General features: G+C 52.5%; 2 protein-coding genes across 13 annotated transcripts in view; one reads left to right on the forward strand and one right to left on the reverse strand.

Annotated features, from left to right (window-relative positions):
• Window positions 1–14,862, reverse strand: part of IQCK (IQ motif containing K) — a 245,253-nt gene that overhangs the window by 169,266 nt on the left and 61,125 nt on the right. For all 9 annotated transcript variants that reach the window (XR_010304616.1, XR_010304619.1, XR_010304621.1 and 6 more), the window contains one exon: window positions 12,425–12,508. Coding sequence is in view for 2 of the 9 variants with exons in the window: in XM_064153852.1 (XP_064009922.1) it covers window positions 12,425–12,508 (84 nt within the window). In the remaining 7 variants the exon portion in view is untranslated. The remainder of the gene's footprint in view (window positions 1–12,424; window positions 12,509–14,862) is intronic.
• The window catches only part of GPRC5B (G protein-coupled receptor class C group 5 member B), a 44,019-nt gene continuing 35,903 nt past the window's right edge, over window positions 6,747–14,862 (forward strand). The window contains exon 1 of one of the 4 annotated variants that reach the window (XM_064153847.1): window positions 6,747–6,786. Coding sequence is in view for 2 of the 4 variants with exons in the window: in XM_064153848.1 (XP_064009918.1) it covers window positions 12,660–12,666 (7 nt within the window). In the remaining 2 variants the exon portion in view is untranslated. Of the gene's footprint in view, window positions 6,787–11,327; window positions 11,488–12,454; window positions 12,667–14,862 lie in introns of those variants that run through there. The other 3 variants (XM_064153849.1, XM_064153848.1, XM_064153846.1) reach the window with 3 other exon arrangements.

Consider the following 14,862-nt stretch of genomic DNA (forward strand, 5'->3'; position numbering starts at 1 on the left):
TGCAGAACTCTTGTGTTGCTGGCGGTGCCTTGTGTTCAGCAGCCTGCCTGAGCCACACAGGTACCCGGGCTGGCACCGGCGCTGAGCCCTGGCTCCTGACTGGGCAGCTAAGACCACAACGCACTTCTGTGGGGTGATGAAAGAAGCAATGCCCAAGGCCGGCCCTGGCTCCAAGAGAGCCCACCCCAGCCAGAATTTGGATGGGAAGTCTGCAGCCAGCTCTAATGGAAACTCTGAAACCCCACGAGCTGCACTTGGCTGTCAGCTCCCAGCCCTCACAGCTGCCTTTTTTTCTCTCAGAGGAGCTCGCTGTCTTGCAAGCATTAATTAATTAAGCTCCTCACACACTTCAGATGCTTGCTGTGAGGTAAGGAAGAGGGTTCTGGATGGCTTCGCTGAGGGCTGAAGCGCAGGCAGCTGTGCAGAGAGCAGCACAGCAGCCACACACCGGCTGCAGAACTGCTCCGGGCAGGAGGCAGCCCTCAGGCGCTGTCTGCTCCTGCTGCAGCCGCCCCAAACACCTGGCTGAGGCCACGGTGGGCACAGCAGCTGGAAGGACAGCATAAATGGGGGCCTGCACCCAACTGTACATGCTGGGAATCTGGAACCAGGTGGCTCAGCCACTGGAGTTTGTGGGACTCCAGTAGCTGTCTCCTGTGGAGCAAAGTGGACAGGCTGCTTCTAAACCAGCTGAGATTCCCAGCACATCCTTCCTCCAGGTATGGGTCCAGAAAGAAAACTGCTCCCCTGCATTTCAGTGTCTCACTTCTGAATAGAGGAAACATTAATCCTTTAGGTGCTTAAAAGGTCTAAAAAGGACCTGAGCTTTTGGGTTCAGTCACAATGTGTAATTCACAAGGACTCTGTATGTGTGTTTCAGATTACAAAGTCCACTTAGGGGTACCAAAAGTAACAATTTCATAAACTAATCATCTTTTGTGGTCAGCCTCCCCACATACCTCATACATCCTGCCTGCTTACTCCATCCTTGTCATGAGGGCTTTAAGTCTGGACTTGGGCATTTGATTCTGACATCCTTATTTCTCACCTTCCTTTCATTCCTGCTCTAATCGACCCCATCAGCTCAAAGCACTGCCATGCTGGTGGAGCTGCTGTGAAATGAAAAGCTGGCTGGTTTAGAAGCCTTCCCCAGCAAGCTTTGTCAGCTTCCCCAGTTCTGGGAAATGAAAGCTGGGCCAAGTCGCCAGCACAGCTTGTTACAGCACAAAGCATCCCTCTCGGAGGATAAACAAGTTATTTGCATGCTTTTGCACTCTTACAGCATCGCCTCTCCGGCCAAAGGCACACTGCAAACACGGAGACAAAGCAACACTTCAGCCTGCTGCCTAAAGACCTTTATCTTCTGAGCTTAGCACCACAAACAACAGGCAAACCAAAATGCTCCCCAAGCCTACACAAAACAATGGTTAAGCCCAGATGTTGTTTTTTATCCACAGGGGTACACAAATCCACCTGCCAGACAGGACCAGTGTAAATATTATCCCTGTACACAGCAGCGTGCAGCACCTGGAACTGTGTTTGTAGGACAGGTCCAGCCAGAGGCCTCTTGCTCAAAACCCATCGTGGGACTCTTCAGTTTCCAGGGCTGTGAGGTCAGAGTTGGAGAACAGATGAAGTGCCATGACACCTACAGAACTCACACAGTGCTACCTGTGCAAATGCCTGCACAATCGAGGTACCCTCAATGCACTTAAAGGTTCCAGATCCTGACAGCCCAGCTCCTGCCCTGCTGCAGAGCTCCTGGTGCTGCCTGCAAGCCTGGAGACTGAAAGCAGACTGAGACTGGGGCACATGGGGCAACAAATGCCCCCTTCCAGGGCAGCTACAGGACCAGTTTGTGTGCACATATTTGATTTCAGCCAGAGCTTTCTGCATGTGCACCCCCTGCTTGGACAAGGCTGAGATGTTCATGGAACTCAACCACGAAGATGTCTCAAACTAACTTCATAATCTCCTTCCTATTCAGCTTCTTCACTTTAGATCCTAAGGATGGAAAGGGCCTTTTATTCCTGCTTACTGCAATACAAAGCCCAAGCAGAGGGGCTAGAAAGCAGCATGAGCCTGGGAGAACGTGCCCCTCAGCGACCAGGGCTCTCAGGAACATCCAAAGCCCCTTTGGGTATCAGACAGGTTTGCAAAGCCTTAACAAAATGCAAATCCTCTGCACCGTGTAGGAGGAACAGGAGCTGGCTGAAGGGAGGGGCAGGGGAAGAAAAAGGTCTCCTTTTCACAGCTGCATTTGACAGGTATCACAGTATCACAGTATTATTAGGATTGGAAGAGACCTCACAGCTCATCAAGTCCAACCCTTTAGCACAGAGCTCAAGGCCAGACCATGGCACCAAGTGCCACGTCCAATCCTGCCTTGAACAGCTCCAGGGACGGCGACTCCACCACCTCCCCGGGCAGCCCATTCCAGTGGCCAATGACTCTCTCAGTGAAGAACTTTCTCCTCACCTCCAGCCTAAGTTTCCCCTGGTGCAGCCTGAGGCTGTGTCCTCTCGTTCTGGTGCTGGCCACCTGAGAGAAGAGAGCAACCTCCCCCTGGCCACAACCTCCCCTCAGGTAGCTGTAGACAGCAATAAGGTAGCTTTGCTAATCGTAATTTAAGAAACAGCCTCACCAGTCTGGCTGTGTCTGCTGGGACTGAGTGACCCTTCAGAAGCTGCTGTCTCCTTGCAGGCCTCAGACTTACAACTTTACTGGGAGGCTGCAGCCAAGGACAACCTGTCCTACCCTAGCTCCAGAGGAGGCAGAGGGAGGACCGCTAAGTCCTAGTGAGGAGGCAGGAAGGAGCACTCTCGGGCCACGTCCTGCCAGCAGGGCGGTGGCTTTGCTAAAGCCGTCCTGCCACACGAATCTCTGTCTTTCACTGCCTCCCGGGGTGTGACAGCAGTGGCATCCTGCACACAAAGAAAGAGAGTGGTGTATCCAAAGCTTTGATTTAGGCACACCTGAACTTCTCCCCCACGGTGTGCCCCCTGAAGAAGATCACAAAGCTTCTGCCCTTGAACAGCCTGGACTGAGCTGGGCTGGGGGTGTCAGAAAGACACTTAACTTTCTAAACAAATCCAAAGTCAAACAGCGACAGAACATGCAGCTCTCTGCTTAGCCTGTTTCGAGGCTTGGCTGCAAGTCAGTGACTTCTTGAGCTGCAGCCAGCTGTGCCTGTCCAAGTGGATCCCTGGGGAGCCCCAAGCCTGACTGCCTTCTGCTCACTTCTCTGCAGTTCCTTGATCTCTGTATCCGAGTGGTTCCTGCTTCTGGGCTGTGCTCCCTCTCTGCAGTCCCCTGCCTACAGCTCAGATCTTTCCTCTGAATGTGCTCAGCACCCCAGAGAAAGGGCAGCCTACTTCTGCTTCTGGAGGGAACAGCTGATCCAGTCCCTGCCCTAAGGAATGCAAGGGGAAAAAGTGTCTGTGACAAAGGGCAAGAAAGATCCCCCTCTGAATCTCATGATTTCTCCTGCACTACACTGCAGTCCAGTCCCAGTTATGACATGAGGTGGAGGTGACTGCTAGTGAGGGTGGATGCTCTGCTGCACACTCCTAGGCATGGCTGATTTTGTCCCGCAGACAGCACCTTCTTCCAAGCTGCACAGCTCAGCTCCTGTGGTTTCCCACTCTTCTCCCAGCCTAAGGCAACACTCCTAAGGGCATCTGCAAAGGGACCATCCTGCATCCCACAGAGGTGCTGCCACAGCGTGAGAGCTTCCCTCTCCTTCCTTAACACCCTCGGTCAAAAATGCTTTGCCTTGACCAACTCCCAACAACAACTGTGCCGGCTGCAAGCAGTGAGCAAACACAACACTGAAATACGAGACACAGGAGGGAGTCCTGTTAATCTCAGGACAGCTTTTGAGGAGAGGGACAGAGCAGGATCCACTCTCCTCACTGTGATGGACCTGTCCACAGAAATATCACTCAGTCCAGACAAGCTTCAGGTGATGAAAACTCCATCACAGCACAAGAAACTTCTTGACCTCCAATTCTCCCTTTGGCTGAGATACATCACTGCATTTGCACAGCTTGAGCCGTCTCTGTTCACTGGATCCATTGGAGACACGTAATGTTTTTGCCCAAACTCATCTCCTTCCTTCCAAAGCAGTAAGATCTGCTTATGACTCAGCCTTCCACAGAGCACACAGCAAGAACCATTAAAGTGAATGTGCAGCGCCGGGATAAAAACCAGTGTCTGCAGTTCTTAGGCTAGAATCTTCACTGCCCTTTATGTACCCTCAAAAGCAGTGTTAACTCATGGGATGGCTCAGTGGAAAGTCACTCTACCAGCAACAGACCAGTTGTAAAGGGAATCTTTTTGCAGTGACAAGAGAATATTCCACGTGGTAATTCAGTGACAGACAGGACTGGAGCCCACGCTCCCAAGCTCCCACTCACAGAGACAACACTCCCCAGCAACCTCCTGCCTGAATACAGCTCCCACCAGCTGCAAGGCAATGGCTCGGTGAGAGGTGGGGGGGAGGGGGGGTATCAGGGAAGCCACAGGGCCTTTTTTTCCCCCTAGCTTTGCATTTACAGATTTGCAAAGAGCAGCTCAGGCAAAGCCTTCTGTTCTAAGAGAACTTGGAAGGGCTGCAGGTGTTGCACACTGAGGGTTGTGAGAGCTGCCCCAGGGTCTGCCTGGCTGTGAAACAGAGGTGTCCAAGACCTCTGTACAATGAGTGGCCTTCATAGAGTCACAGAAACAATCAGGTTGGAAGAGAGCTCCAAGCTCAGCCAGCCCAACCTAGCACCCAGCCCTGGCCAATCAACCAGACCATGGCACTAAGTGCCCCAGCCAGGCTTTATTTGAATGGCTCCAGAGATGGCAACTCCACCACCTCCCTGGGCAGCCCATTCCAATGCCAATCACTCTCTCTGACAACAACTTCCTCCTAACATCCAGCCTAGACCTCCTCTGGCACAGCTTGAGACTGTGTCCCCTTCTTCTGTTGCTGGTTGCCTGGCCCAGAACTGGACAGAGCACTCAAGAGGTGGCCTGAGCAGTGCTGAGCACAGGGGCAGAAGAACCTCCCTTGTCCTTGAAATGTTTCCAACAGTGCACAAGAAGTGAGCAGTGAGGTAACCTAGAGGAGAGCAGCATTATCCTTCCTCTACAGTGGAGGGGACTGAGACTCAGCATCCCATAGGAATCCACCAGTCCAAAGCCTTTCAAGAAATACATAGGAAACCTGCTTTCCTGGAGTGGAATTTCCCACAGACTCTGCTCTCTCTGCTTTTCTTTGTAACCAGCCACTTGCTTCCACAAGACACCTCCAGGCACCCACTGTTCCCTGACAACAATTAAAGCTTGTACCTCTCCAAGCACAGGAGTGAAGGGAAATAAAGGGAATGATTTTATCCACTTCATCCCAAGAGTGTAAGAAATAAAAATGTGGGCAGCCTGCATGTATTTAGTGCTAGGGACTGACTCCAGACACAGACAAAAAGTATTTCTAAAGTACACCAAATCTTTTGTGATGTGAACTAAGAGGCAGATGAAGAACATTCATAAAAAAAGAACCTCCTCTTTAAAGTTTCAGTACAACAGACAGCAGTGAGCTTGAGGGTTACTTCAGATGTGCTTTTAGGCAGCAGTACCCTTGTGTAACAGCAAGTGAGCTGAGGATACTTGTCACCAAGCAGCCTCTGTGGCACTGGCTCTCCTTCCCCATAGCAGTCTTGCTGAACACCAGTAATAAGTGTGCCCAGGTGGGCAGCAGAGCCAATGGCATCCTGGGCTGGCTCAGGAGCAGTGTGGCCAGGACAAGGGAGGTTCTTCTGCCCCTGTGCTCAGCACTGCTCAGGCCACAGCTTGAGTGCTGTGTCCAGTTCTGGGCTCCTCCATTCAAGAGAGATGTTGAGGTGCTGGAAGGTGTTTGGAGAAGGGCAGCAAGGCTGGGGAGGGGCCTGGAGCACAGCCCTGTGAGGAGAGGCTGAGGGAGCTGGGGGGGTGCAGCCTGCAGAAGAGGAGGCTCAGGGCAGAGCTCATTGCTCTCATTGCTGTCTACAACTACCTCAAGTGAGGTTGTAACCAGGTGGGGTTGGAAGAGAGTACTGGTTATGGCTTACTTTGCTCTCATTAACTTCTCACACTGCCACGGCTGCGGCGAGGTCTGATTTCCTTTGCATTGAGACTCCATGGCCTCTGGGCATTTTGTACATGCTGAAGCTTTCTGGGTGCCTCATCCTGCTCCACAACAGTTACCAGCCTGTCCACAGCTAGAGAAAACACAGCAGCTCCTGCTGTCACTTCTAAAGGCAAAGCTGATCAGAGGCAGGTCCTAAAGGTCTTCCAACCAAACCTGATTCCCTGAATATTTGATTGCTACCTGTCGTTGTTTGCGAGGCCCTGGCGAGCTGCTGGGTGGCCAGCAGGTGACAGTCTCAGCACCAGAAAAGCCTTGGCAGCTCACAAAGAGAGGGTTTGTTCAGCCTGCCGCCAGGATGGAAACGTCAGTGATTCGGTTTTAGACACATAGGCAGCCCAGAGCAGGGGGCAACGGTTTTCACTGTACATGCCAGTAAAGAGGAGGAGCAGCAGAGCTCCTTAGTGTGGCTTCCCAGCTCGCCGAGGAGGTATTACAGATGAGGGCATTAACATTGCTGCACTCAGGAGGTACCAGCAGGATTCTCAGCAGCATTCAGAAAAGAGAAACTGCATCTTGGTGTAAGTGTGACAGCAGCAGATACAAACAGGAGCACTTCCAAATCAAGCTGTGAAACTAACACATAGAAGCACTTCTGAAGGAAGCCCTTCTGAAAGGTAAGCACGTTCAGGGCTGGCTCATGCCTTTGACTTCTCAAGGAGGGAACAGGACCCAGGAAATGTTCATCTGTGCTGTAGGTGACTGCAGCAGCCCTTGCACAGCCTGGAGCAGAGTGCCCTGCCTGCCCTGCTGCCCCCGTGTCTGGGTGTGAGAGCTGTGGCTGGCACTGGAGAAGGCTCATTGCTTTTCCATACCGTGTATGGCAAGAGAAGTGATGAAGTCAACCAGAGGACAGCTTTTGCTTATTAGCAAACAAAGACTTATTAGTTTGTAGAGTGACACAAAAGATGTGCTCTTACCTTGGTTTGTCTAACCCAGGCTGAAAACCAGTTTTAATCTCAGGTCTGAACACCAATGTGAGGTTGAACACTCTGGCAGTTCACCCACACTCTCCATCCTGAGAGCACCTTTCTTCTGTGCCACAGGTGCAAGTTCTTCTGAATTACAGCTCTCCTTAATGTTTCAATACTTCTTCCTTTCTCTCTCCCTCCTCCATCTATCCATCTCCTTCCTGACAGCCATCTTTTGCTTCATATCGATTTCAAGATTCTTTCCTTCTTTCATTTCCCCTCCTCCTCACTAACCACATTTGGCCACTCAGAAGGATTTAACAGAGCACTGTGGAGAGTGAGCTCTGCCTTTGGCAGTGCAAGGGGCAAGGTGTGAAACTGCAGCTACAGAGAAACTGTCTTGCAGAGGTCACACAGCTCTTGCCATCTCCCTGCTGCTGCCAACCAAGGGCAGCACCAGGACCTGTGTCCTGTCCTGAGAAAAAGCAGGGCAAGGATTAGGCAAAGCAATCGTGCTGCAGGGATGTGTGTTATGAAAAGCACCTCTGGCTGGGGGTCAGAAACAGGGTAAAGAACCACGCTGCTGGCTGGGGCAAAGGCATCCTGCCTGCTTAGTCTCCTGTCATGTCCTTACCAGGCATCTTGGCAGCAATACCACAGCCTGGTCACTCAACCACATGGTTTGTCTCAGGGTATTCCTTCAGAGGCTGCTGGAAAACAAACTGCTTTACAGACTGCACTGCGTGCATCAGGGCTGGATTCACCTTGCACCATGCACTCGTGTCTCTGCCCAGGGCCTCTCTGTGCTCCCTAACACAAACACCACCAATGCAGGCTTCATGATCACTGCCATGTCCATGTGCCTACCACTGATCTCTGAGTTAAATACTGTGTTTAAATTGCACTGGCCCAAGCTGGCAGGAGGTGTAAAACCAGCCCATGAAGTGAAAAGATTCTGCAGGCCCTGCCCTGCAACAGCAAAGCTGTTGGGGAAATACCATTTGACAGCTTTGCTGCCTGCTCCTGCAGTAAGTATGACACCTTCCTGGCACCCTGAAGGGAAAGAAGAGAACAGAGGATGGAAATTGCCTTTGTCTCAGATTGGGACACAGGGGAAAAGTCTGAGATGAGTGTGACAGTCTGCAGCAGTATGGATTTGAGTGAGTGCTATCCACTGAGGGCTGCTGTGATATCCTTGCTCTCTGCTGTCAGACCCTGCTGGGAGGGCTGCTGAAGAAGGGGAAAAATGAGGACACGAAGCATCACACAGACTCTTTGTTTGTGTACTGTAAACCAAATACTGAAAAAGAAATGAGAAAAAAAAACATTCAATGGCCTAAGGTGTTGTAGGAAACAGCAACAGGAAAACTGCTGAAGAGTGGTGGGTTTTTAAAGCTAAGCATACTATAGAATCATAGAATCAACCAGGTTGGAAGAGACCTCCAAGTTCAGCCAGCCCAACCTAGCACCCAGCCCTGCCCAACCAACCAGACCATGGCACTAAGTGCCCCAGCCAGGCTTGGCTGCAACACCTCCAGCCACAGCCACTCCACCACCTCCCTGGGCAGCCCAATCCAATGCCAATCACTCTCTCTGACAACAACTTCCTCATAACATCCAGCCTAGACCTCCCCTGGCACAGCTTGAGACTGTGTCCCCTTCTTCTGCTGCTGGCTGCCTGGCAGAAGAGCCCAAGCCCACTTGGCTACAGCCTCCCTTCAGGGAGCTGCAGACAGCAATGAGCTCTGCCCTGAGCCTCCTCTGCTGCAGGCTGCACACCCCCAGCTCCCTCAGCCTCCCCTCATATATGCCAAATCTGAAATAGATAGTATCTTCTCCTCACTGGCTTGGAGATGAACATCTCTTGAAGTCATCAGCTCTGGGCACTGCTGCATGGCACAAGCAGAGTTCCCTAAATTTCACCTGTCCTCTGGCTTTGCACACCTCGCTCCCTCCTGCCCCAGCTTCCTCCAGGCAGTGCTCAGATGCTGGCAGTCACTGGCTGCAGCTGCAGCGGAGTCACAGGAAGGGCAGCAGGAGCTGGGAGCACCGTGTAAAATCAGGGAACCCACACAGTCCACCTGGGCCACAGCACCTGCTCCCACCAGCTCCCACTGAGGGAACACTTAAGCTGCCGCTGAGTCGGTGGATGGCTGATGGAAATACTTTCCCCCTCAATGAAAGTATCTTCTCCCAGCCTATTTTCCAAGTAAAGTACCTAGAAACGCAATGCAGTGGGAGCTGTAATTTAGTGCAGCTACTCTAGAGAGTCCTCCTATCATTCCCTGATGGTTCTGTGTTCCGACCTACACGTTTTCCTGGTAGCTAACACTAAAAACTGCTTCAGCAGGACAGGAGTCAGCCTTATTCAGCAACGACCCACCCGTAGCGACTGAGAGGAGCTTTATCTTCCCTCTTCTATCACTAAAAGGCAAAGGGGGAGGCCATTTCCTTACTCCTACCACGAGTTGTGTTAGAGACATGCAGAAGTAAGGGAACAACGACCAAGATGTGCATTTGCTGAAGGGCTCAGTACATTGCTCCGTTGTGAGCGGGCCAAGACCTTCAGCACATGAATTCCTGTGATTCATCCCTCCCTCTGGTCTACCTCTCTGTATCCAGCGTGCTACAGAGAACTCTATGTGCTTGTTTAGACACAAAAAGGTCTTTGCTTGTTGCTATCGTATTTGGGTGCTTGGCTGAAGGTCTGAAGCTGGAGGGGAGGTACAGACTCTCCTGCTAGCCTGACAAGCGCCCTTGGGCGGTTCACAGCTGCTTCACCTCTCCCCACTTCAGTTTCTGTAAAACTATCCTGTTTTACTCGGAATAGCACGTGGCTATCGACTGATGCAAGGGCAGGGCATTATTGCTTACGTGTGGCTCAAACACAGCCGTTGTCTAAAATCCACAATCAGCAAGGCAGAGGAATTGAGAGAGCAAAGAGCAGAAACGTGAGCTCGTCCCTCTGCCTCAGCCGCTCTCCCCCCGCTGTGCTGCCTGAACGCAGGCAATGGCAGCCTGACCACTCCACCCCATCTCCTCCATGCCAGCCACACTGAGAAGTTCAGGTAGCCCCCCAAGGCGTAAGAAATGACATCTGAATAAGGCCACGCACGTTCGATGAGCCTGTGTAAAGGTTACAGCTCTGTGCTGAGGAGCGCAAGGCTGCGGACAGGGAAGGCTGGCAGGCTGGGCAGCGTGCTGCCCGTGCTCGGGAAGGGCAGGCGTTAGGCACTCCCTGCCGACACCGCCGTGCCAGCCGTAGCTGCCCAGGTTCTCTTTGGCACTTTAGGGGAAAGCAGAGAGTCAGAGATGCACCACAGTGCGTGAGCTGGGCACTGGTGTGTCACACTGATGTGCTCTCACTGGGTCACCAGGCAGAGCAGTTTCTGCTGCTCACCAACACCCTGTGCCGAAGCAAAGTGCCTTTCCCTGCTCCCGGCCTGGGTAGGAAGCCCTGTCCTGTGTGCAAGGGTTACAACCGCTTCGGAGCTGAGCTGTGTGGAGATGCTGGAATGCGGGAGGCAAGCTGCAGGTCGGGAGGTGCGAGGCAGGTACTGAGGGGTTCAAATCACCCCTTCCCAGGGCCTGACCCTCAGTTTTGCTGCATAAGCAGACTGTAAAACGTCACTTCCACGGAAAGAGGCACTTTACATTTCTCTCTTCCAAATGTTTAGCTGCTGTCTGAGGTGGTACAGCTGGACACATGCATTCAGGGCAGATGTGGTGAAGGTATCCAGCCCACTGCAAAATCTCCACTGTCAGAGGGCTGGCGAAACCTCTCACCTCCCAAAACCCCGAATCGACCATACCGTGCAGCTCCCGTAGCTGGGAGGTCTCCTGCCTCACACTGCTCGCATCTCTCGCACTCACCTGTGCAGCACAGGCGCAGAGCGGCTGCCTGAACACCCGTGTGCTGCTCACGCCTCTGTATCCTGCGCTCACGTAGAGCTGCGACCCTCCGTGTGCTCGACTGAGCCAGGCTGCGCGCACAGCGCAAATGTGTCGCGCCGCTGTCTGCGCGCACCCTTGCTCTGCGGAGCCTCTCTCCCGGGACGAGCCGGGAGCCGGGACACACCGCTGCTGGCGGCTGCACCGCGCCATGCCGAGCCCGAGCCGGGCCCCACCGCCCCAGGCTGAGCCGAGCCGTGCCGTGCCTTGACGAGCCGTGCCGGGGCGGGGCGCTGGGAGGGGGCTGGCCGCGGGGCCGTAGCGCAGCGGGGCGGCGGGCGCAGAGCGCGGCGGGCAGTGCACGGCACAGTACCGCACCGCTCCATGAGCCGCCGCCGCCGCGGGGCTTCTCGGCGCTGCGCCCGCTCCCCGCCGCGCCGCCGGTGCCGGGATGTGACTTGCGGCGGGCTGGCGGACAGAGCTGCCCCGCCGCTCTACGGCCGCGGCAGCCAGCGGGTGAGTGAGAGGACAAGCGGGCGGGGAGGACGGCCCCAGATCGCGGCTCAGCGGGGGATCCCCAGTCCCGGTTCCGCTGGGCTGCCTCCGAGGGGGACACTCGAGCCGTTCGCCCGGCTCCGCTGCGAGCGCTGCCCGCAGAATTATTGCGGTGGCCGCGGACAGACAACAGGGCTGGGTATAGGAGTTCGGGGGGGATTAGACGGGATATAGGGCAGCGAGGGGGGGGGGCGGGGAGCTGGAGCAGGGGCTGCGCACCGCGGCGGGCAGCGTGGAAGAAGCCTGGCGAGGAGGGCAGAGGAGTTCGGAGGCAGGCTAGGAAAGGAGAATGGGGACGGGCTGGGAAGGAGATGTTGGAAAAAGAAACCGAAGAGAGAAACGAGAGGAGGGATAGAAGAGAGGAAGGCTGGAACGGGACAAACACCGTATGCTAGAAGGAGGAGATGGCGGGCAGATTAGGGGGAGACTGGAGAGGCGGCAGCCGTCTACCGGCTGCGAGGCTTCACACCGTTTGTCCAACGCGGCCCCGCGGTAGCTGCAGCTAAGCCAGGCACCGCTGAGCTGGAGCGCAAGGCTAGCGGGATCTGGCCGAAGGGCCAGAGCCGTGTGTGCTGCTGGCTAGTCCTGGGGCCGGCGGGAGGTCGGAGCCCCGGCCGGAGCGGTGGGTGCGCGGCGCTGGGCGCGGTGCAGCTCGCAGGAGGGCTGCGCTGCCCTGACAGTTCTCTCTCCAGTTAATAACGAGCCCTGTCTCTGTACTGCCTCTTCCAAAGCCGAAGAGCGATGGGATTTAGTACTTAGGTGAACCCTTTGTTTACACCTGACATAATGTTTATCCGAGGGCAAACAGGATTTCCTGCCCGCTGAACCTAACACCTAGGCTGCGCTCACCGCTTGCAGCACTCCGTGCCTCTGTGCGGATAATACGCTTGCAGCTTACCAGCAGTGGGTATCGGCGCTGAGCTGAGGGTATCTCTCGCTGCATCAGGAGAAAGCAGGTGAAGGAAGCCCATCTGTCGTGAAGCTGTGACACGAATAGAAACAGTCTGAGAATTAGCAAAGGGAAGAAAACCATCGATTGCTATCCGCGATTGCTATCGGGAGTGCAATGAACATCAGTCGTTACAGCCAGAAGTGTTTAGGCACAGGCAGTACACGGAATCTGACTGGAGGGAATGAATTGTGAGTACCCAGAACATGTGGAAGATAATTTCGTGTATTCGGCATTGCAAACTATTTCTGAATGAAAGCAGTACTTTCCCTACACGTTCTGTTTGGAGCGGGGTCTTGCTGTCTGTAGCCGTGCAGCTGTACACAGCATGACCTGTGTTATTCTAATGCAGGGGATGTCTAAATGACTGCTGTGGGTTTGGATAGAGAGCACAACTGCACTATTAATTATCATTCTGGAAATACATCTCCTGAGCAGTCTGATGTCAGCTTGGCTGTTGCTGCTCTGTTATCAGTTCTGAAGCTCATTCTTCAGATCTGATCAGAGGGAGCTGGCAGAGATCCCGTTGCTCTGATTAATTCCTCACTCACTAGCATCTCTCTACAACACTTCATGGTGGGGGCTGGTTTTCTGTTGGAAATGGTACAGTGAACCAGTCGTCTGCTTTCGTGCGGCAGAGCAGGTTACTATTTGTGCTACTATTGCTTTTATTTACTAGACTGTTCTTCTTCTCTGCGCTCGGATGCATCATCCTGTATCAGTTGATTAACGTTAGGAGTCTACAAAGGGGAGCAGATAATACATCTAACTAGGAATAAACTTAAATCTTTGCACAGTTACAGATTTGTCTTTATCTATGTTCTCTAGCTGCATACAGCAGTACTCTTTTGACCAGATAAAAGACATTTGCAGTCTCTGGTCAGAAGACCGTGGCTATTGAAAGCCTCATTGATTTTTAACTGTGACAGCTTTTTGATAACAACTGTGAGATTTTCTGTTTCTGCTTAGTTGCTTGTAATTGTGCTTCATAACCCGCTGGGGCAGCTTTGTGTCTGCTGTTTCTGTAGTGATTCCACGGCAGATAATGTAGAGGACTGGCTCGGTTGAAAACAGAGGAGTTACTGCTGCTGTCACTGAGAGCAGGTTTTGGACCAAAAACCGAGGACTAGATTTGGAAGCTGTCCTGCTAATCGTTTGCTGCTCTTGCCTGAAGTGCGTAAGGCTTATTGATTCGTTTTAAGTGCTTATGGTTGCTCTGGGTTCAGGTATGTTGGCTTAACAGTTTTAATGAAATACAATTCTAGAGGGGGAATCTGGGGAAGATAAACCAAATTTCCAGTTGAATTCCTTCTGTGTGAACAGTTCCATTCAACTATGTGGGGTTATATCACTGCCACTTAGTACGTCTGTGCTGGAGTGTTTCTGTGACATTGTCTACTAGTGCTGCGGCTCTGGTAATAGAAGTGCAGTGCCAGTCAAACACAGTGCTACTGTTGCTACCCTGAGGTGGGGTAACATGCTAAGAGCTAATATAGACATAAAGAGGTAAAAGTACTATTTCTCTGCTCACTGATGTAGGTAATTACTGGTGGTAATGCGCAGACAAGACTTTACTACAAAATCTTGAGAGACAGGGCTCTGCCTTTTTAGCTACACACAGGTTTGGGAAAGTCACTATTTTAATCTAAAAACACATATTGATAGATTGCTCTTAAAAAAAACAAACCTTTTCTGGTAAAAGTATTTTCTACTTTTTTCTTAAATGTACTGACTGTTTGGTTTCAGCTAAAGGTGTGGAGTTGCCTTCCCAAACTTGTATGGTGTAGTGCAGTATTGTGCTCTGTCTACGCAACTGCCTAAGCCCAGTGCCAAATACCAGTGCTAAAAAGAGGATGTTGGGTGGTATCCTCCCAGGGCATTGATTATTAACATTGCCAGGTTTTTTACCCAGTCAGGCAGATACACACACAGTAAACAGGTTGCAACCATGGCTCTATTAACAGCAGTGCTGAGTTAAAGATCCCTTGTTTGGAGATCTGGGGCTCTGCTCGCAGGCTTTGGTGTGGGAGGGGTCCAGCGTTAAGCAAGACATCCTGATACGGGGTAGGAAAGTGGCTTCACAACGAGAATACCTTCCAGCAGTCCTAGAGATTTAGTGGTCAATATACAGCTGGCTGGGAGCTAAGAGAGCCACTGTTTATCTTCATCAGCTCTTCCAAAAGTAACGTCACAAAGGGAAGTAACTTGTGAAAACTTCTCAAGTTGAACATCTCTGCATTTCTGAGTACATAATTTATCTGAGTTCTCAACATATTTCATCACTGCTTAGTTCTTCCTTTCCAAAAGAAACAGCTTCTTCGTGGAGGGGGAAATACTCTACATTCATTAGCCCCTCCCCGTTACCCCCCCCCCCCCCCCCAACACTT

This window comes from Pogoniulus pusillus, chromosome 13 (genome assembly GCF_015220805.1).
Source record: "Pogoniulus pusillus isolate bPogPus1 chromosome 13, bPogPus1.pri, whole genome shotgun sequence".
In the NCBI taxonomy this organism is placed as follows: domain Eukaryota; kingdom Metazoa; phylum Chordata; class Aves; order Piciformes; family Lybiidae; genus Pogoniulus; species Pogoniulus pusillus.